General features: G+C 54.0%; 1 protein-coding gene across 6 annotated transcripts in view; it reads right to left on the reverse strand.

The window, feature by feature from the left end:
- Positions 1-3,584: 3,584 nt before the first annotated feature.
- The window catches only part of ANKRD11 (ankyrin repeat domain 11), a 127,584-nt gene continuing 108,667 nt past the window's right edge, over positions 3,585-22,501 (reverse strand). For 2 of the 6 annotated variants that reach the window (XM_045293832.1, XM_045293833.1), the window contains exons 4-12: positions 16,572-16,742; positions 16,259-16,462; positions 15,636-15,778; positions 14,512-14,659; positions 7,691-14,280; positions 7,284-7,382; positions 7,055-7,198; positions 6,612-6,704; positions 3,585-4,472 (exon numbers count right to left, since the gene is read on the reverse strand). In XM_045293832.1, the coding sequence (XP_045149767.1) occupies positions 4,287-4,472; positions 6,612-6,704; positions 7,055-7,198; positions 7,284-7,382; positions 7,691-14,280; positions 14,512-14,659; positions 15,636-15,778; positions 16,259-16,462; positions 16,572-16,742 (7,778 nt within the window). In that variant the 3' untranslated portion in view covers positions 3,585-4,286. Of the gene's footprint in view, positions 4,473-6,611; positions 6,705-7,054; positions 7,199-7,283; positions 7,383-7,690; positions 14,281-14,511; positions 14,660-15,635; positions 15,779-16,258; positions 16,463-16,571; positions 16,743-17,154; positions 17,252-22,501 lie in introns of all 6 variants that reach the window. The other 4 variants (XM_045293836.1, XM_045293835.1, XM_045293834.1 and 1 more) reach the window with 4 other exon arrangements.

The raw sequence follows: 22,501 nt of genomic DNA on the forward strand, positions 1-22,501 counted from the left end.
CCCCCTCTCCCATGTCCCCCCGGAACTGTCAGTCCCGTTGTTTTCTCCTCCAGATTGTTCATCCAGCCTGTCCTATCCAGACAGGCCTGCGGATTTTGTCTTAAAGTGTCTGATTAGAGACTCTAAATTTTTTTTTTTTTGCTGCTAGCTTGATGTATTTTTCCATCCTATGATTTTGAGTCTTACCTTTTTGCGTATCTAACTTCTGTCTTGTAAACCACATACTGAGGTGGCCTGTCCTGTTTTCTTTTCCACCGTGCGCTCTTGCAGCCAGTGCAGTGATCGATAGCGCTCAGTCGTTGCTGTCTCTTTGCTGTCTGCCTTTCTGTGGTGCCGAGTTTCTCCAGTCCGCGTATTTTTCTGTGCGGAGTTAATTTTGTTTATTACCCTTCTCCCCCACTGCTGTTGTCTCAGTGTTTACTGAATCTATGGAATTTTTCTTTGAATGAGGTCTGTTCATTTTCTGAGGTTACCCTGTAACTACTTTCTTCCTACATTTGAAATGGTCTGTTCTCTCTTCAAACCTACTTCTTTGAAAGTCCTGTTACAAATTCATGTCTCTGCTCCATCTTTTCAGTCCTGCAGAGAATGATCTTCCCTCAGCCACTTCTGTATCTGGGCTGGCGTCCGGGTGGTGGTGTCATCTAGAGTATTGTTGCAGGCTCTCTGACCAAAGGCCGTTCCGTAGTATTGCTTGTAAGGTTGGGCTGCATTACACAAATTCCTTCTATTTCTTTTTATCTGGAAATGGCCTAATTTCAGTGTTGTATTTGAAAAATGTCTGCCGGGTTTATGATTCTTGGTTGGCAATTTTTCTTTGAGTGGTTTGAGTGTCACCCATTGCCACCTAGTCTGCATGCTTTCTGCTCTCAGCCCTTGTTCCTAGTCTCTGGTTTTGACAAAGGCTAGCCTTGAACGCAGAGCTTGCCGTACGTGCTGTTAGGAAGGCTTTCTCCCGACAACTCCCTGTGCCTTTTGTTTCCCTTCTTCCTCTGGAATCCGGCTCACACGGGTGCTCTTCATGGTGTCTCATAAGCCTCCTTCAGGTGTTGTTTTTGTCTTTTGCACTTTCAGTGAGCATCCATTTCTGAAATCTTAGTATTAGCCTCTTACATACCTACTTGCGGTTTTTGTTTGATGTGAATTTCTCATGTCAGGCTGTTCTTGGGTCGTTTCCTGAGTCGCTCTTGTGCAGCCCCGGCCTCCTCGGCATTCTTCTTCTTGGTGGCGTTCTTGATCTCTCAGCCCAGTGAAGCCGCTCTTGTGAGTCCCTATCTGGTAGGCCCAACGCGGCTTCTTCCTGAGGCTGGTCTTCAGGCTTCGTAGTGGTCGCGTGCTTCACTCTCTTTATGAAGTTGTCTGTTAAGTCTCGCAGACTCTTGTTTTTATTGTATCAACGGGTGATTTTATGTCGGTGAGACCCCATCACTGTCTCCCAGTGGGTGCAAGAGGTGCTGTGAGTGCGCGCGACTGTTCCATTTACTAGTTGTGTCTCAGTGGAGGGCAGTTCTTTTGGTGTTTTTTGGCTATCAGGTGAGATAAGATGGCTGTAGAAGGCAGGGAAGATTTGGCTGGGATATGTGGGCATGGTGGCTGTCTCCTGTCAGGTGTGACCAGAAAAAAACAGCAGAAATAAAAAATGACCAAAAAAGAAACGATTTAAAATATTTTATGAAATTTTAAAAGCAGCAGGAAAAAGCAGGTATGTAACAGCAAGAGAAAAGAATTTAATAACTAAGGGGGGAAAAAAGCCCAAAGAAAAGTAAAAAAAGGTTGAAGAAAAGAAGAGAAATACAATAAGCAAAACTGGAACGGGGAACAGTGGTAGTAAAGGGAAGAAAAAGGCAGGGGCATACAGGGAAACGGAAGAACCAGGAAAGCGGAAGAGAACGATTTTCAAAAACAAGGGAAGGGAAAGGAAAAGAAAAAACCAAACTGGAGGCGGGGCTAAGCAGCTCACAGGGTGGGGAGGGTGGGACTGCTGGCCCAGGTGCTTTCTGGGCTCAGGCACCTGACCTAGGCGTAGTCAGATGGTGGCTGAGGTCAGGGTGCTTGCTCCTGGAAGGAATTACTTTGGGCCCGGAGGGCAATGGGGGCAGGGCGGCTGGTTAGAGGAGGAGTTCCTGCTGACTGGGTGGCTTGGGAGGGGACCCATTAAGGCACGCCCTTGCTGGTCTGATGCAGGGAATTCAGGTGCCTCCAGACATGGGGTGGTGCAGGTGGCACCCTCATGGATCGTGCCTGTTCTGGCTTCATGCAGCAAGGACTGCATTCGGGGGTGTCACCAGTAGCTGTGCGAGGTGGGGGCTGGGGAACAGGACAGAATCCCATCTTTCTCCTGTTTAGTGGCTGGTGTGCCTGGCTCCTTGCCAAAGTTCAAGATGGCCACACCACGTCAGACCGCCGCTTCACCTGTCTCCTTTCTGACTACTTCTGTTCCTGTTCAGTCAGCATTTGCTCACCTTTCCTTGGCACCTGTGCCCTGAGGTCTCTGCATCCTTGTTGCCCAGGGCCTCCGTAGTAAGTCCCCTAGTTCATTCACCTTGTCGTAAGTCCCCTTTACTTGGCTTTTACCATCATGGGATTGTCACAACCAGAGAGAATCACAAAGTTCATTGAAAAATGACAGGTTTATTTTTCAGGAAAATTTTGAAGCCCCCTCACTTTTGCCCGTTGAGTGACAGTTCTCTCAGCATGGTGACCTCCAGCTGGATGCAGGCTATGAGGGCCATTCTAGAACGAAGTGCGTGCTCTGTTAAGGGGAGTGCTGTGGTGGGTGCGGTGGGTACACATCCCTTGGGGGGTGCTGAGCAGCAGGATTCTCTGCTGGGCCAGGGGCCAGCTCTAGTGCCGGCGCCAAAGGAAGCACTTGTGGTTTTCCAGTGGTTGCTGCATGTGTATTCACCGCTGGCTCTGAGGGGGTCTTTCACTCTGTGCCCGCAGTGGACACCCGGAAGAGGTGGCCGAGTTGACAGTCATTGCTGCCCCACCCTTGATGATGCAGAGGGAAGCTGCTCGCATTGAGAGATCATAAAGGTCGATTTTCATTGAAAAACAAGAAACAGACTTTAAAAGGTGTTATACCGTAATCACATTTCTGTGATGTGGGAAATACAGCTCAGAAAACCCTTTGGGACGTGATCCAGAGCATATAAACTAGGGCCAGGGCCCAGCTTTGCAGGGATTGACAGAATCGACAGCGTTCCCTGTGCAGACACCCCCGAGGCCTGAGGGCTTGGCAGCAGGAGTCTAATTCCTGTATGCATCCTAACCAAGACCCTTACTGGTCTGAGCAGTAGAGAGGGCCCTGGGGTCCAGCAAGGACTCAGGTTCAGGAGGGGTGTGGAGAGATTCCTGGGTGAAAGGGGTCCCTCAGCTGGATCAGCATCTGCAGGGAGGCCATGAGTCCAGGCTGCCTGCACTGTAGCTTTTCAGGAAGACCAGGCAGCTGCCATTGTGTGGGCATGGCCTTCCTGCTGGCTGGCGGAGACCCTCAGATGCAGGTGCTCTTGGGCTGTGTCTGGACAGAAAGGCCCTGTGGTTGGGGCTGGAGTTCTGCTGTGGGAACCTCACACGCACCAAGAGTATTTTAATTAATTTATTTATTTCTTTACACATAACTGAAAGTGATGTTACAGTACATAAGTTATTTACAACTGTGCAGTAATGTGTTGCAAAATAAATTATCTAGAAGGCAGCAAAAGTACATTGTGAATGTGTATAAAACTGTACAGCGTTTACGGGATACACTTTTTATATGATTATTGGCTCTGTAGTGTTTCAAGTTATGTTCTCAGAAAGAGAAACAAAATGCCCAAGATTAAAGGAAAAAATATACAAACCACGTGGATTTGACTCCATTAAAAACACAATCGGAAGAGTCCTGGCTCTGTGTCCGCCCCCAGTGCCCAGCAGGTGGGCGGCCGGCACGCACTCAGTCCAGTGTCCTTGCCCGCCCGCCTGCCTCCCGGTCCAGGCCGGTGTCTGTGAGAGGCGGCAGGCACCTAGGTCTGTCCTGGAGTTGATCAGAATGGAACAAGGCTCTAAAAACACACGCATTCTTCCCACGACTGTGGCCACGACTGGAGCTGGCCAGGAATAGGATCCAAGCGTGGGCCTCATGGGGACGAGGTGTCCACGTCCCACCCGCCCCTGGCGTCCGTCTGGCGTCCTTCAGTGGCGGTGGCTGGGTGGCGTGGGCACAGCAGCCTCCCCTAGGCTCCTCCGCCCGGCGCGCTGTGCCTGCTGCTTGCGCCCGAAGTGTGTCCTGGCGTCGCGTTGCCGTGTCACGCTGGCAGCAGCAGGAAGTCGTCATTGACGTCGACCATGGGTACGTAAAAGGAGGGCACTTCGTTCACACACAGTGACTTGTGCCCCGCAGGGTCCAGCTCCTGCACTTTGAGCTGCCACTCCATCCTCTGTACAGCGTTGAGCGCGGCTGCTTCGTGCTGCTGCCTCATTAGGAGGCATGTCTGTGGACAGACGGACAGATGGACTGTGAGAGAGACTTGGCCTTGGGGAGAGCACATGCCTCCACCCCCAGGGAACTCGCTATCCTTGGTTTCCTTCAGGTGAGGTTGATCTCACTTAGGGCAGCAGTGACACTGGTTTTATTGGCACTGATAGTGGGAATGACATCTCTTAAAAGGGAAATTTGGTGGTACAGGGGGTGAAATGTGAGACTGCTAAGAGCAAGGCTGGTGGTTCAAGCCCTCCAGCGGCCCTACAACAAAGAGGAGGTGGTCTGGCATCGAAGCTGAAGTCTACGTGGAGCTTGGGAAGCCAGCCCTTGAGTCTGACAGGACTGGCAGCAGCCTGCCCGGTCTCCTGAGAACTGGGGGCCAACGCCACAAGGTTTCAGGTCGAAGTGAACCTCGGACGTAAGACTGAAGTCAAGGGGAACCTTGGGCAGCTCTCAGGGGACCCTTGATGAGAAGGAGCTGAGAGCCAAACTAAATAAATGATGGTCTCTCCACCCAAGCTGCGGACAATTTACCCCTAACGTCGGAGCACTGCGAGCCTGGTGCAACCAGCAAGGACACACCCGGTGGCTCCCACGGCAGCCACCCTACCTGTGTCTTCCATGGGGAGCCCAAAGGCAATGTTGGCTGTGCTCTTCCTGGTCTCATGGGCCCCACTGCATGGCAGGGACACCTGCCTCACGGGACGCTTGTCACCTAGCCCAATGTTTAGCATGAGATGTGACACACACACCCCCCCCCCCATTGTCACCAGCTCTTGCTCAGCCAAGGACAAATGGCTCTGCATTTTTAAACGGTTGTAAGAATGATGTCATGACCTGTGAAGAGGACCTGCGATTCCAATCTTGGTGCCCATGGAGGGAACTTGGCAGACCACCCCCTGGGCTGTGCCAGTCGAGACTCGGTGTAAGGCTGGGCTGGACAGAGCTGCCAGGACCCCCCAGCACGTGCGTGTGCCTTTAAGGAAGGTTGGAAATGTTTCACTAAAGGGTACACTGACGGAGGCGGGCCGTTCTAGGCTTTGTGGTGTCACTGACGTCAAAGTGGTTGATTTGTGCTGTGGCGTCTGCATGACCACCAGGCCTGTAGTGGGTTTGGACCACCACTTTACAGAAGCTCTGTGTCCGTGTCTTGGACACATGCCCACACTATTGAGCAAGAAGCCACTGCAGAAGGGCACACACCCACCTGGGGTGATGCCCTCCCTCTTGGGTCCCCCTGTGGGCTGGTTATGACATGATGGGTAGCTGATGGGTACCACTCACTGGGTAGCTGAAAGGAATTTTTTTCGGGGTGGTGGTGGTGGTGGACAGTTACTCTGCAGTCGGCAGATTTTAAATGAGTAGAAGTGAAATTTCCAGGTAGAGCATGAAAGCATTTTCAGGCAGAGAATGACCAAGACTGACTTGGAAGAAGCACAGCGAGAATGCTCCTGAGAGGCACCATGTGGACGTGCTGTCAGGTGGACCAGCCCCAGAGAAGGGCGTGGACTGGCAGTGTGCTTCGCTGAGTCACAATTAACACAGGAGTCACCTGGCCCTTCTGCACCCTCAGCACCCCACTCTCTGGCACCCTCATACAGACCGCTGTGGGGGAGCTCTGTCTGGAAGGTATGGCATCTTTAGTTTGTGTCCTCACGAACCGTCTCTTTAGACTTGGCTAACTGCACACTAAAGAGATGACCTTGTCCAGTGTCATCAAACTTTGTAGACGTTACACCACTTAGAGAAACCTGCAGTTAGCGCTACCATGGCTTAGTGTTTGGTCACCTGCTGTCAGGAGGGACAGTCCGTGGCCCAGGCTGGAACACACGCTGCCTCTGTTTGCGTCTACACGATGCTTGCCTGCTTCCGTGTAGTTTTGTAGTGGACACACGCAAGCCAAGGGCCATGAGGGAGACACCTCCGAGCCATGCCCACAGGGTACCACCTTCTGTTTCTCTCCACTGGGGATGAGACCAGAGGGCCCTGGAGGTCTGTGTCGGAGCCTGCTGCTGCTTACCTGCAGGGTGACTGCCCAGCCTGCTGAGTGGTGCCTGGAGCTGCATCCCACCTGCTGGGGCAGAAGCACCAGCACTGGGCATGCCTCCTGCACAGCAGACAACCTGCCTCAGGACGCCAGGACACTGACCTTCATGCGGTCGTACTTGTCGTCCACGTCCTGCAGCCAGGAGATGAACTGGCGTGCATTAAACCGATCCCTCACTGACTTGTTCTCGTCTCCCTGCAAAAAATCAGACACCAGTGTTTATGGGAAGGGGACTGGTGGCCCTGGCGACCGGGTCCGTAGGCCTCCCTGCTGTTCCCGGGAAGAGGGCACCCACTTCATCTGGAACCTAGGTGCCCTCCCCTGTTGGGGTGTGGTGTGTAACCAGGGAGGCCAGCACCAGACGCTCGGGCACCACCTGCTGGTGTGCATTCGACTCCTGGGGTGGCCATGCCCACCTTTCTTTTCCTCAAAGACACTTGAGTGGCTGAGAGAGAACCTGCGCCTCCTCCGCCTCCTCCTCCTCCTCCTCCTCCCCCCCTCTCCTCTCCAGCTGCCCTACAGCTAGCAGGTTGGGAGGGACTCACCTGGCTCTCCAGGGGCATGTTGTAGACCTCCGAGTCCAGAAGCATGGTGCAGGCGCTGAAGGGCACGGCCTGGTTCGCGATGGTTCTCGCCGCCCGGCAGTGCACCCTCAGGATCTCCTGTTCACAGGAGACGATCAGCTTTTCCTGGAGCGGGGAGGGAGGGAGGGAGGAGTGAGGGTAAGCCCAGGCACCGTGTGGCCCAGTGTGCTGAGGGCCCCGGGCACCTTACCCGCTCAATGCTGTGCTGCAGACGCAGCTTCCCGCGCACAGCCTCTTGCTGCTTGAAGAGCTCCTTGAGCGGCTCAGCCAGGGACGGAGGCGGTGCGATCTGCAGGCAGGAGGGGGTGTCGGCTGCAGGGCAGCAGCAGGTGGCCCCCACCCACGTCACGTGCGGGGCATTGCCACGCCCGGTGTAGGCATCGGCAGGGCCCCGCCCGTGTCTGTGCTTGTGCGGAGGCAGCACACAGAGGGTGCTGGTCCTCAGAGAAAGCCCTTGCTCTGCTGATGCTGGCGCCTGCTCTGAGGACGGGCACAGCCCTGTGGTGAGTGTGTGCTCAGCCTCAGAGGACCGGGCGGGGAGGCAGGAGTGCGGGCAGGTGGGGCTGGGGAGCCCCACGCCTGGCCCTGCAGACTCACCACTGGGATGTGGAGCTTGCTGAGCGGCTTGCCGTCCAGGAGGTAGGAACCGGTGTAGGTGACGTATTCGGCGTAGCATTGGGGCGCCTGCGGTGTGATGTAGCACAGGATCTTGCGCTTCTCCTCGATCTTCTTGCGGATCTGCAGGTACTCAAAGTAGGGGTTGGCCCTGTCACTATGGTAGGGCTCGATGGCGTCCAGCTTGATGGCATCCACGATGGCGGCCAGCGTCTGCTGGATCATTTCCCGCGTCTGCTGCGTCGACGTGTTCATCTGCTGCTGCAGCTGCTGGCTGGAGCGCTGGAAACGGCGCTTGCGAGGGTGCTGGGCTTGGGCATCCTCGTCCTCGGGGCCACGGCCCTTGGCTCTGGGGGTAGGGGTGGCAGCAGGCAGCTCCCTCTCAGGGGGCGGCGTGCCCTGCTTGCCCTGGCTGGCCAGCATCTGGGCCCGGTTCCGAGTAATGCGCTGTGGGATCTCCTCCGTGCGGGGTGGCTTTGGGGTGGGGTCTGCTGATTCAGGCTGGATGCTGCCCACAGGGGCTTCCACCTGGGCTGCGGGGAGGGTAGCTCCATCCACGGGGAGGGCTTGGGCCGTGCCGTCTGCTGGGGGGCTGTCAGGGACGGAGTAGGGTACCACCTGGGCTTCCATGGCCTCTGTCTCGTCCCCGCTCCCTGCTGGGTGGGGCTCCGTGGGGACTGCTGCAGGTGCTGGGCTGGGGCCCGTGTCCTCAGGGACTGGCTCTTCTGCCATGTCCACCACCTGGGCCGCAGTTTCAAGAGGCACCTCCACCTGGGGCTCGGCAGCAGGGGCAGGCTCGGCAGCAGGGAGCTGTGTGGACGCTGTGTTGGAGGGTGGCCGTTGTTCCTCCTCAGAGGCTGATGTGGAGAGGTCACCCCCGCTTTCAACCTCGGGGGGCCCGAGAGGTGTCTGCTCTGGGGGGGGCAGCGGACGCTCGTCTGCAGGTCCTGTGTCCATGTCGGAAGTGTCTTTTGTCTGCAGAGGGAGCTCGGGCAGGGAGAAGGGCCCCAGGTCCAGGTCATCTTCGGGATTTGGGAAGGGGTCTGGCCACGGTCCAGGCTCCTCTGGACCGAGCACAGAAGGGCCGCTGCTGCTTCCCTCCAGGTAATTGTGGTCCAGTGGCCCCAGAGCCTCTGCCTGAGCTACAGGGGCCACACTCGCAGGTTCGGGGGGCATGTCGGGAGCAGTGTCCATGAGGGGCTTGCAGTTGCTGAAGAAGGCTGGAAGCCCAGAGGGAGGAGCATATGGGGTTAGCTCCTCGGAAGGGGTGACTCCCATCGCTTCGACTATCTCCTGCTTGACATCTCCGAGCCCTGGCTCAGGGACTGACAAGGGGTAGGGAAGGGGAGAGGCTGGGTATGGGGGCTCTGTGGCAATGAATGGCACAGGGGCAGCAGGGTGCAGGGGCTCTGCGGGGCTGAAATGTGTGGGAGACTCAGCTAGTCGCTGTGGGGACTTCAGCAGCAGGTCTGCCCCCACAGGGGGCCAGCTAACGGTGTTCTCGGGGACCCCACCAAGGGTGGAGGAGAGGGGTTGCTCAGAGGTGGCGGGGTGCACCCACTCGCCTGGGTCCTCGGTGATGACTGTGTTGAAGGGGCCCTCATCAGCAGGCTCCAGGTAGCTGGGCTCTGGGGGGATGATGGCAGCTGTGGCCTGCTGGTCTTCTGTGGCATCAAGAGGGAGGCCCAGGTCAGGGGGCAGGGCCCCTTCCAGGGAGGGGGCCACGAGCTCATCCCTGTGGGAAGGGGAGGACTTGGCATGTAAACTTGAGAAGACTCCCTCTGAGGCCGTGGTGGTGTTGACGGCGGGGGGAGCACAGGGCAGAGCCTCCCCTTTGGGTGAGGGGACCCCGTAGTTGGGAGAGTAGTACCCCGGGGATGAGCATGGGAACTTCTCCAGGGCAGCGGGGACCTTGTCTTCCAGTAGTTGTCGGGCCGGTGAGTCGTAGCTGGTGGTGCCAGGGACACTCTGCTGCCGAGAGAGCTTGTCCCCAACACTGAACTCCTCCTCAGGCGTCCTGCGTGTGTCCACAGACACGGAGCGGTAGAGGCTGGTGGGCAGAGTCCGAGTGGGGGTCTGACTGGGGTTCTCGGGAAGGCCGCTCAGGGCAGCTGAGAACCTATCAAAGAAGGACGGGGAGCAGGCGCTGGCGGGTGTGCTGACAGGCACTGCATGCTGGGAATCAGCGCAGTCGAAGATGAGGTCCGAGTAGTCATCGGCGCTGCAGGACGGTGTGCGGGGAGTGTGCATCACCTCCTCATAGCTGGGGCACGAGACCACTGCAGTGGGGGTGGGCACCCCAGTAGGCCGGTTCTGGTCAGGCCTGGGCGAGGCAGGTAGGACCTCCTTCATCTGGGGCCCTGCCAGCCAGTCCTTGGGCTCTGAGCCTGTCACTGGGGGCCCTTTGCTGTCGGCATTGGGTGGAGCCGGGGCCAGCGGCATGGGCTCCTTGAGCTTCTTGTCTCTCAGCTGCACGTCCAGCCCCAGTGGCTTTTTCGTGGGGGGCTCCAGGCCCTTTTTGCGCACATCCTCGGCCAATTTGGTCTTGTCCTTGAGCTTCGGGTCTCCAGACCGGTGCCTCATCTTCTCCATCTGCTTCATCCGCTCCTTGTGCCTCTTGTGGCGCTCCTCGATCTCCAGGTCTTTCTGGGAGAGCATCCTCTCGAAGCTCGTCATCATCAGGTCGCCGTCCACCAGCAGCTTCTCCCGGGGCCGGTGCTCCTTGCGGCCGGGGTCCCTGGGTGGCGGCAGCTTCTCATTCCCATTGCTGATCTTGTTGGTGGTGTCACCCTTCTCCTGACTCTCCCTGGACCTGTCTTTCGGCTTGGCGTCGCCAAGTCTGAGGGCTTCCTCTTTGGACTTGTCTCTCAGGTTAGCACTGGGGGGGTTGTCCCTGTCTCTGGCCCCGGGCTTCGGCTCATCCTTGTGGTGCCGCAGGGGGCCATCCAGGTGCCGCTCCCGGTGCTTCTCCTTCTCGTCCCTCCACCGCTCCCGGTGCTTCTCGCGCTTCTTCTTCTCCTTCAGGATGTTGACGGCGCTGGACCCGTAAGGCTTCAGCTCTTTTTCTATTTTCTTGGAAGGTTCTCTTTCAGAATCATTTTTGTCTTTCTTTTCGGTGGAAAAGAGTTCGATGGTTTTCTCGAACTCCTCTTCCATGTCGGGTTTCGTGTTGTAAGGGATGCTGTACGCGTCCCCGTCTGGGAAGTCCTTGTCATACTGGCCGGAGTCCTTCCTGCCCGCGTCTCTGTAGTCCTCGCTCCGGTCTTTCTTCTCGGTCTTCTCTTTCCTCCCTCTCTCCCGGTCGTGGCTCTTCTTCGAGGAGGACGAGGTGTGCCTGTGCCTCTCTCTGAGCTTCTCTTGCAGGCAGGAGGAGCCGTCCCTGGCCTTCTCTTCGGGGGGCTCTGTGAAGGACACCTCTAGCAGGGCAGTCTGCCCAGGCTCCTGCCCTCGGTCGGTGAAGCTGTCGGAAGATATCTCACTGATCTTATCGTTGGAGTCTTCTCTGAATTCGTGGAGAGCTTCTTCTTCTAACTTTTCCAATAAACTCTTTTCCATCTCGGCGCTTTTGGAAGACTTCCTCTCTTTGGAATGATCCTTGTCAGCTTTCTCTTTGTGCCGGCTTTTCACCTTATCCTCCACGGAGTGTTTCTTCTCCACCTTCTCGGGGAGTTTTTGTTTGCTTTTCTTTTCTTGAATCGAGTCAACTGAAGTTCGGTCCTTCCGGTCCTTGTACTTTTCTGTGGACTCTCTCTCTCTCTTGTCTTTGTGCTTGTCAGAGCTCTTCTCTCTTCTCTCTTTGCCCCCTTCAGCGGAGCCTTTGTCTTTTTTCTTATCCTTGGATTCTTTATCTTTCTGCTTCTCTGAGTGCTGCTTCTCCAAGGAGTACTTCCGGTGCTTGTCCAAAGCAGAGGGCTCTTTCCCTTCCTCCCGGTCCTGCAAGCTTTCCGCCCTCGGCCCCTCGGGGCCCTCCCCGAGCTTGAACCCACTGGTGGCATACTCGTCCTGGTCGTCTTCGCTCTCATCCGTGAAGATGTCTGCAATGTACCAGCTTTTCTCCTTCCCCCTTTTTTCCTCTTTCTTCTCAGAGAAGTCTTCCGAGAGGATTCCAGGATAATTTTTCTCCTTCTTATCTTTCACCTGATCAAGAGAAGGCTTCCGTTCTTTATCTTTGCTATGTATGCAATCTTTATGCTTTTCCTTGGCTTCCTTTTTCTCCTTAAAACATTTATCAAATTCTTTGTCCTTCTGACTCTTTTCAAGGAGAGCTTTCTCATTCTTGTCCTTGTCACTAGACTTTTCCTTGTATTTCTCGGATTTTATCTTCTCTTTCTTTTCCTTCTCGATGCCATCCTTCTTCTCTTTTTCTTTTACCGAATGGTGCCTTTCCCAAGACTCCAGGCTTTTCACAAAGTCCGCGTCAGACTTGTCTTTGAAGAAACTGTCGCAGCCGAACTCTTTGAGCTCCTCTCTGTAGGCCTCGTCGGCCTTCCCTCTGGCCTCCTTCCTTTCCTTGGTGCTCTCGAAAGAGTCCTTTCTGTCCCTGCACGTGTCACTCAGGTCCTTGTCCTTTCGGTCCTTGGCTCCGTCCACAGACTCTTTCCTCCTCTTGTCTTTCTCGGACAGGTAGCTGGGGACACCTCTGTGCTTCTCGGTCGGGTCTTTCCTCTTCTCGGCGGTCTTATCCAGGTAGTCCCGGTCTTTCTTCCTGAAGAAGGCGTCTCGGTCGCTGCGCCGCTCGCTGTGCTCTCTCTTTTCGCGGCCCTTGCTGTCCCGCCGCTTCTCCTTGGAGTCCTCCCGCACAGTCTCCAGGAGGAGCTTTGCCACGGAGTCACTTTTCATCTCTCGGTAGTCGGGCACCGGAGAGTCCCAGCTGTCCTCCCCTTTGAAGTCAAAGGAGGAGTCCGACAGGTCGGAGAACCAGCGCTCCTGCGGGTCGTCTGAGAGGCTGAACTTGGTGTCCTCGTTCTCCAGAAACTGGCTCTTGTTACAGTACTCATCGAAAGCAGAGTCCTCCCTGTACACCTTCTCTTTTTTGAGTTTGTCTTCTTTGAAAGTCTTTTCCTTCTCTCTCGACGTCTTGTCCTCCTTCAAGTCGTTCTTCCTCTCTAGTCTGGAGGGCCGGTCTTTGGACTTCTTCTTCCTCTCCTCCTTGTAGAGCCGCAGCTTCTCCTCCTTTGGGGACTTCTCTTTCGGCAGCTTCTCTTTGTCCGCCTTGTTCGAGCGGTCTTTCTCTTCTCGGAAACACTTAGCCAGGTCTTTGCTCAGGTCTTTGATTCTCTTGAGCGATTTCTCGTCTTTGGAGACCTTTATGAGCTCATCTTTAAATAGCCACTCTTTGTCCTCCGCCTTCAGTTTGCTGAGCTTCTCTTCCTTCTTGAGATGGTCTCGGTCATGCTTTAACGCCTTCAGCTTGTTCTCGGGGGGCATGTCATTGTCCAGGAGGATGGCCTTATCCGGCTTCTGCTTGGAGTCGTCATACTCATAAGTAAAGCTCTTCAGTTTCAGCTCCTGGCTGACAGAACACTGTCCTTTTTCCTTGTTTTTGTGTTTATGTTTCGTTTTGTGTTTTTTGATGATCTTTCCCTCTTTGTCCAGTTTTGGGATGGCGCCTTCTACGCTCGCGTGGAACGCGCCCCTCCTCTCAGAGAGCACGCCCTGCAGGCCGCCCTTCCTGTGCTCCCGCTTCTTCCTGATGGGCTTCAGGGACTCAAGGCTGGAGGCCTCGGAGGAGCAATCAGACTCACTTGTCAGCCGTGTCCGCGTGGAGTCTGACAGGGAGCTGACCTCGGACCAGGCGGGAGAGGAGATGGTCTTCCAATTGTCCGTCCTCCAGTGCTTGGAGTGCTGGTCAGCGTGGTTGGGGTTATGCTTCTGGGAGGCAGTGCTCCCGTGGGAGGAGGTGGATGAGGCAGAGAGCGAGCTGAACAGGGAGGGTTCCTTCAGCACCAGTGGCGACCCCTTGGTACAGCCAGAGCTTCCAACCGAGCCGTCGTCCTCCTCACTCCCCAGAGGCTCGCTCTCAGATTCAGACGAGCAGAACTTGTCACTCCTTTTTCCAAACCGAACTTCTTTGCCTTTTGTTTCTTTCTTCCGCTTCTTTTTCACTTTCGTTTTTTCTTTTTGTTGCTTGGAACTAGAAGACTCACGTTTGTTACTGGGCAGCATGGTGTGTGCGGACAGTCTCAGTTTTTCTCCTGTCCCCATGGTGACACTTGCCTCCTCTTCGTCCGATGTGTCTGACAAGATGCGATGTGCGGCTTTCTTTGGTGCAATTGTGCTGTTTTTAGTGTAACTTTTCACTTCCATTTTGGGTATAGAAATAAAACTGTTGGCCTTAGTCTCTTTTCTGTAATCCTTTTTTAACAAGTGCTTATCGTCCAGGGGAGGGACCCTGTCTTGTTCGTCATCCTCATCAAACTCGTACTCATCCTTGACAGGAGTCACGGTTTTGGGGGGCTCTGGGTTCTTGGCCTTGTGCTTCAGGCCCTTTTCAAATTCAGAGTCTGTGTTATTGCCATCCACTGAGCTGGACGGTGCGAATGAGGGCGCATCCTCCTCTTCTGAGCTCTCTGCTAAAAAGACGGGGAGAGGGGTCAGAGGGCAGTCTCAGAACGACCGTCCTGCTCTGGTACTCACCGTCCATGGGGGAAGCAGGTGAGACCAGCCTGCCCCTGGGCCCAGCCCCTGGAGAAGCACTGGAATGGTGGGGGCCACAGGCAGGAGCCCCTCGGGAGCAGTGCAGGGAGCTTGCCTGATGTGTAGACGGTACCTCCCCCCCCAACCCCTACCCCTACCCCGCTCACCGGTGGAGCTCTCTTCACTGGACGTGTACGTGCCCTTGCCCAGCAGGAGGTTCACCATGGTTGGGGAATTGGCGACTTTCAGCGGAGTCTCGCCTTTCCTGTTGCTCTGCTGAGGGTTCCCGCCATACCGCAGCAACAGCTTCACTACCTGCAAGAGGGGGCGGGAGGCAGCCTCATCAGGGAGAGAGAACCTGCTGTGTGTAGCAGTCAGGCTGCTGCTTCTAGACCCTGGGGACATAGTCCTATTTCTGGAAGCCCCTGCCCCCGTCATTTTGCTGCCTCCCAGGGTGGGGTTTCTGCACTGGCTCTCATTCATGTGGCACCAGTGTGCCTGAGGAGCCTGCCACTGGCATGGAGGAGGCCAAAAGTCGAGTGTTCCCACATACACTGTATCTTTGTTCACAGAGGAAAGCAACCTTTTCACGTGGGTGAAGGGGGTCCTGGGTCACACTGCTGTGGTCAGTGCAGGGCTGCCATCGCGGATGACGTGGGCTTGGCCCCACACAGACCTGGATTTGCCAGCAGAGCTGCACATGCTTGAGTAATGCCTCAGGTGGGTGTTTCCTGAGAGGCCTGGAAAGGCAACTGTGTGTGTTTCTTGATCTCATTGCCCTGACCTAGCTGGGAGACTGTGTTCACTCCTAGGACGACCCTGTGACTACGCAGCCCAGCCCCTCACATGTTGGCCATGTATCCACAATTTTGGATGCTTTCCATAACAGAAAATGATAACCCTCTCTCTGGGCACTGTCACCCAGCAGCCTCACTTCACTGAATCCCTGTGTACTACTCCCCATATCATGCATGAATATGTCTCTTTTAAAAGGTCCCTTAAAGACTACACTGCCATCTTGGTTCAGTTGGTCTGAATCAAGACTGCAGAGCCTCAAGGTTGCCCCTTGTGTGGGGGTCTCCCTGGACCCCAAGCCCACCTCTCACTTTTTCTCTGGTTGGCTCCAGACAGTGTGTGGTGAGCGGCAAGTACCTGTCCAGGGTGGCCTGGCTGTGAGGTCCGAGACCTTGGCCCTCACCACGCTGTCCAGGTCCCAGATGTGTCGGGTACATCACCTGACAGGGCCCCTCTCTTGGCCGGGAGCTTCGGGTGCTCTAGGGAGAGACCCTACCTTGTAGTGCCCGTTGTTGGCAGCATCGTGCAGGGGCGTGTCATCATCCAGGCCCTTGGTGTTCACCTCGGCACCAGCTGCTAGCAGTTGCTTTGCAACGTCGTAGTAGCCACGGTTACAGGCCTCATGCAGGGCTGTCCAGCCTGGAAACAGACACACGTGACAGACAGGCAGACCCTGGTCAGGTATCACCTGGAGCCCAGGTGAATGTCCAGGCTGCACATCTCTCAGGAATGGCATATGCCATGAAGACAGGCATACAGCTTTATGGACCTTGCAGAGGCTACAGAGAATGCAGCTAGAGTGGCCTGCTGTCAGTATCCCCAGAAGAGATGCCTAGTTTGACAGCCGTTAGACACTGAGCGTGGGTTCGCCAACAGAGGGACAGGCCTGGACTGCAGGGACTTCTCTCTGGGAGAAGAGCCGGTACCATGGCCACACTGAGTGCAGCCACAGAGCCTTGGGAACAGCGTCACAGAAGTGCGTTGCACTGGTAAGCTTAGTCCCAAGTGCTCCTCGGGCAGGGGCCAGGAGCAGGCCTCCCACTCTGACCTGGGGCGTCCATCTGAGGCAACCAGCCGGCCAGCCCCACCAGCAGCCATGTGGTGGCTGGGTGACAGTACCTGCAAAGTCCTTGACGTTGACGTCTGCGCCCTCACTGATGAGCTCTTTGATGCGCCGGGCATCCCCGCGGATGGCGGCCCGGTGCAGGCGCGTCTCCCCGCGCTCGTTCCTCTTGTTAACTTTGTCTTTGGTTTTCGAGGCAGAGTTGGGCGTCCCCTTCGGACACACTGCAGACTGCGTGGGGTGCTTTGGTGTTGTGTCTACTGCGGGCAGTGGGGACAGAGGCTTTGTCACTGCAAGGGAGCCACCAGTGGCCACCCCACAGCCCAAGCACACCTTTCTGTCCAAGCCACCTGGACAGCGTTGGGTCACCTGGACTGTTTGCAGACTCCTCCGCCGTCATCTGCATGAGGAGAGCCACCTGCTGGCGCTCAGAGAGGGGGTAGCCAGCTCGGATCCCAGACAGCCCCATGCCGAACAGCAGGCCGGCCTTGCGCGTGGCGGGCTCCTTTTTGATCCTCTTCCGCTCAGGGCCCTGCTTCTCTGTGAGGCAGCGGAGAGGAGACAGATCTCAGCTTAGTGTATGAAACACTCAGAGCTTTCACTCACCGTGACAGTGGATGGAGCACCAGTGCAGAGACCCTGTAACCACTGTCGCCTCTCTCCGCAGAAAATGACAGTTCATTTGGTTGTCAGCTGATACAGGCTGCCAAGGTGTGGCTGCCAACTACTAGCCCACTCCAGGAGTCTCCCAAGCCCCAGCCAGGCCAGGCAGCAGGAGTTGGCCCTGAGGACAGGTTCCTATCAACTAGACAGATGGGTCCAGAGCCACAGTCCACACCCTTTCCCTCCCCCCCAACCAGTGGTACAAATACAGATGGACAAACAGTGTGCAGGTGCATAAGCCAGGCCCCCCCCGCCCCCACCCCCACCCCCCGCCGTGCTGGTACTGTACCTTTCTGCTTGCTTCTAGGAGCCTCCATTTCATGCCATGGTGCTTGGAGGGGCGCACTGGCCTGGGAGTGCCGCAGCATGGACTGAACTGGAGGCGTCTAAAAGCATTAACACAGAGCACTAACGCCATGCGGAGTCCGCCCACGGCTTCCCCTGCACACTTCCCACGGACAGACCCCCCTGACATCTGGGACACCTGCTGGCAGGAGCCAGCACCCTGCACCACCCTCCCAACAGCCCCATGCACAGAGGACAGACAGCTTTGCCCCCACTCCGCCCAGGCCACTTGACAGGTCAGCTCAGACATCAGACAGGTAGTCTTAAGTGCCAGCTTCCTCCAAGTCCTACGAGAACCAGAAGCCATGCTGCCTGAGGGAGGGAGGCTGGCTGTGGTGCAGCTTTCTTCTGCAGCTCAGTTGGGCTGAGACACTACGCTCTACAAATGCTCACAAATGGCTGCCACAGATCAACAGCTCTGACCTGCCTGCAACCAGCTGCCCTCCCACACGGGGCAGGTGGACAGTCACACCCCTCTTCTTGAGAGGGACCTGGCCTTCAGAGTGACCAGCAGCAACTCATTCTAGATATTTGATGGAACAGCTGAAATGATTTCTGGGTGTTTGACCCCAAGAATCACACCACCACCACCCACCCACCGCCCGAGGCTGGCCTGCTCCTGCTCAGCCTGCTGTAGCTGAGGAGCATGCCTCCATGTGTCCCTGCAACCATAGAAAACCAGGGCTGGGCATTGACACCAACTCTTTGCGGAGTAAACTCTAGGCTAGTTTGTGTAGGCAGGAGGTGGAAATGCCGTACACCACGAGTAACCAAGGAGCAGGACGACGGCCCATGACTAATAGATCAAAAGTGTCCAATGCCATCAGGGAGTGGTGCGCCCAGTCAGTCAGAGAACCAACCCCTCTGGCAATGCCTAGGTGGAACATTCTACAGAATTCTATTTAGAAAGCTCTTGGCAGAGCAGAATCCCATCACTGAGGGTCTATACTCTGCAGACCCACCAGCTCTAGCGCGAGGAAGACCATTCCATCCACTTAACCTTGGCACTGTGATCTAGGTGAAGGTGTAGAGAGCAGATAATCAGCTGTCTGTTCAACAGCTCTCTCGCACACACACGCAGTCTCCACTTACCACTAGTCTCTCGGCTATAAATTGTTCTGATCACAAATGGATTTTTTTAATTTAGTGGGGGCTCGTACAACTCTTATCACAATCCATCCATCCATTGTGTCAAGTACATTTGTTGCCCTCATCACTCTCAAAACATTTGCTTTCTACTTGAGCCCTTGGTATCAGCTCATTTTGCCCCCTCCCTCCCTCACGAGTCCTTGATACTTTGTAAATTATTATTTTGTCATGTTTTATACTGACCGATATCTCCCTTCACCCACATTTCTGTTGTCCGTCCCCCTGGGAGGCGGTGGTTACATGTAGATCATTGTGATCGGTTCCCCCTTTCTCCCCTCACCTTCCCCTTACCCTCCTGGTATTGCTACTCTCATTATTGGTCCTGAGGGGTTTCTCTGTCCTGGATTCCCTCCTGTGTTTCCAGCTCTTATCTGTGCCAGTGTACATCCTCTGGTCTAGCCGGATTTGTAAGTTAGAATTGGTATCGTGATAGTGGCGGGGGAGGCTTGCCTTTTTCTAAGGTGTGTGTTACCGCCCTGATAACTGTTGTTCTCTTTGGAGAGTTATCTATTATTTGGCTTAATATTGAGCTACAGGGGTGAGTTCATGTCCAGACTTGAAGGGTGACTTAACACCCGTAAGCCTAGACTCTATATGTCACCATATACAGTTTCCGTCAAATCTCTCTATATGTGGGCATACTTCCGTAATCTTTCAACCTACATATCTTACCCATACACCTGCTCATTATTAAAGGAATTTATATGAGTTTTACCTCTGTTGCCTTTAACCTGACTCCGAGTGGAGTGTTTCCCCCTTTTGGGCCAGACTTCCTCTTACTGCTTACTGTCTTCCTCTCAAGTTAATGTACTTGGCTTCCTCTTCATTAGAAAATTCTGTAACTACATATCCCTGTGTTTACTTTGTGGTAAACTGTTTCAGTCTGGTTGTAGATCTGTTCTGCTGTAGATACCTCTATAACTGAGTGGTGGGAACCCTTCTGGCATCATGTTGGGCTGCACTTCACAATCAGCAGTTCGAAACTACTAGCCGTATCGTGAAAGATGACGTTGTCTACTCCTGTGAGATAGGGTCATTATGGGCTGGACTATCAACTCACTGACCGTGAGTGTGACTGCACCTCACTGGGTTTCTGGGTGGTATTGTCATATGTTAGCCTTAGGTTGTTGTCCTATTATTGGTTCTCTACCCAAATACCTCCCTTTGGTATTTCTTGTAAGTTTGTGGTCTGGTTTATAATTCTTTTAAGTTTTGTTCTGGAAATGTTATAATTTCGCTGTCATCAACTTTTCTGAGTATGTAATTCTGGATTGGCCGTTTTTAAGATTTGTCACCCCATTGCATGGTCTCTGCTGAGGAATCAGAGCTAAGTCTTATTGGTGCCCTTGGAGACTAGTCTTCATTTTCCTTGAGCTGCCCTCAGGATTCTTGTTTAAGCTTTGGAAGAGTTTCATTGATAAAGCTTGTTGATTTTCTTTTGGGGAGATCTATCCGGTTAGTTGAAGTTTGTTCAGCTACTTGAATGTGCAGCTTCATAACAGTCAATAGCTCTTTGACAATTTTCTCTTCTGTTCTGGGGTGTGGGGGTGTCATTTCTTCATTTGAAATTCCATTCACACGAGTCATTCCTCTCCTTGACGGTGTCCTTAGGCTTTCTTTGCATCTATTGCTGATTGTCCTCTCCAGTCCAGGTCAGTGTTCCACTGATGCACAGTTTTATATATTTATTTCGTCCGGTTGATCCTTTTCCTCCTGTGAAAGGTCTGTGTTGGCTCTGGTTTCTTCACATGAATGGAATGTTTAAAAAAAATAACTTTATTGGGGGCTTACATCTCTTATCACAATCCACACATTCCTCTAATTAATTGTCAAGCACATATGCCGCCTTCATCATTTTCAAAGCATTCTCTTCCTACTTCAGCCTGTTATCAACTCCCCCTTTCCCCCCTCCCCTGCCCTCTCTCCCTCCCTCACGGACCCTTGATAAGTTATAGATTATTTTTCCATATCTTACATCGTCTTCCCCCCTGGGAGGGGGTTCTAGATTGATCCTTGTGATCGCGTCCCCCTTTCTCCGGACCCTTTCCTAATGTTGGCCCTGAGGGGTTTACCTATCCTGGATTCCCTGTGTTGCAGGCTCTTATCTGTAGCAGTGTGCATGCTCTGGTCTAATCGGATTTGTAAGGTAAAATTGAGGTCATGAGATTGGGGTGAAGGAAGCACCAAAAAGCTAGAGGAAAGTTGTGTGTTTCATCAGTGCTACACTGCACCCTGACTGGGTCAACTCTTCCCTATGACCCCTGTGAGGGGATGTCCAATTGTCTACAGATGGGCAGTGGGTCTCCACTCCATGCTCCCTATCCCATTCACCTTGAGTATAGTTTTATTCTGGGTCTTAGATGCCTGATAACTGATCCCATCGACACCTCATGATCACACAGGCTGGTGTGCTTCTTCCATGTAGGCTTTGTTGCTTCTGAGCTGGAAATTCTTTTTGTCTACAAGACATTGCATATTTTATGTAGTTGATGGCTGTGCATGCTGGTGTGATAAAGAATGTGAGTGTGCATGTAGTTCTTTGTTCGTGGAGCACAGTGGAAGGCAGGTCTGGCTGCTATCTATTGTCAGGTGATACAGGAGTTGACAGTGGCCCTCACCCAGTGAGTGGGGTTGCGGGAGGGGTACAGGCGTGGTTGGGCCATGTGGGCCTGGTTGCTATGGTCCATGATAGGACAAAGGGAGAAAAAGAAAATGAAAACAAGGGAAGTAAACAACTATGAGGGAAAAACTAAACTTGACTTCTCTTAAGTCAATTCCTACTCACATATAGGACAAGGTGGAACGGACTCTGGTGGGTTTCTGAGACTCTCTGCACCTTGCTTTTCTTCTGCAGAGGGCTAGTGATTTTGAATTGGTTAGCAGTAAAATGTGTAACCCAATGTGGTAGTTACGTAATCTGTTGTCAATTTGAGACTTAAGAGTGAAGGGTGGCTAATCAGGTTGCAGCTTGATGACCTCATTTGGAGGCGTTAAGAGGTGGGACACATGCTCACTCCCTAGGAGACATTACTGACAAGGAGCCTGGTGGTGCTATGTGAAGACTCCACCCCCTAGCGCTGAGATGCTTCTATCACCACTGGACCCACAAGACTTTCCACCTACTTCCTACATTCGGCGTCACTGCATGTGATTTTATAGACTGGTAACAGACATATGGGCTAATATCAGGTTTATGGGCTTGACCTGGACTGGGCTAGATGTTTTCTCAATATTTAATTGTTCTTGTACATAAAGCTCTTTCTTATACACATGAGACCCCCTGGACTTATTTCTCTAGTCTACCCGGACTAACACACCCATTATGCTACCAGGGCTCATAGAGACAAAAAAAAAAAGAGGGGAAGGAAAGACATTTGGGTTTGGGAAAAGTTTAATGGATCTGTCTTGATGAGAGGCGAAAACTGGGACCTGGATAGGTCTTAGAGTAGAAAATCGTGAGGGATGGGCACCTGATCCAGAAGTAGTTCATGCCAAGTCAGAGAGAGGTCAGCTGGGGGCAGGAAGGCTGATTATGGGAGATAGAATGTTCTTTGGTGGCAGACACCCGGTGCTGTGTGTGCTGAGGGAAGTTCATGTACCTCCAGATGTGGGAGTGATCCATGAGGGCATGGTTGGGTTGTCCACACTAGGAGGACCGCACCATTTTAGTCACCTCCACCACGGTACATTTGTGCTCTCGTCTGGATGGGATGTTAGTGTGTGGAGAAGTTCAAACTGGCTGGGTTGTCTCAGGCCAGTTGGTAACTCAGCCGACTATCTCCTCACTTGCCAGTTTGCCCAGCTGCTTCTCATCTTGAACTCATTTCTCTCTCCTTTTCTCCTTGAAGCGCAGGGGACCAGAATAGAATGCTCATCAATATCTGTTTCACCGATGGCAGGGAGTTTGGTTTGGTCTAAGAGGACCTGTGTACCCTACCTTGCTGGCAGCCCTGTTTGATGAGAAGGCAGGCTAGAGTGCACACTGGCACCACTGACCAGTGTCTGGTATGGGGTTTCCTCAGTCAACTGTGCCACTGAGGGATGCCTGCTCTGAAGAGTGGTAGAGTGTGAGTCCACAGGGAGGACTCACTAAAAACCAAGCTTACTGCCACTGAGTCAAATGCGGACTCAGCACCCCCCCC

This window comes from Echinops telfairi, unplaced genomic scaffold, assembly GCF_000313985.2.
Source record: "Echinops telfairi isolate 266 unplaced genomic scaffold, ASM31398v2 ScPeMD7_2291;HRSCAF=2852, whole genome shotgun sequence".
In the NCBI taxonomy this organism is placed as follows: domain Eukaryota; kingdom Metazoa; phylum Chordata; class Mammalia; order Afrosoricida; family Tenrecidae; genus Echinops; species Echinops telfairi.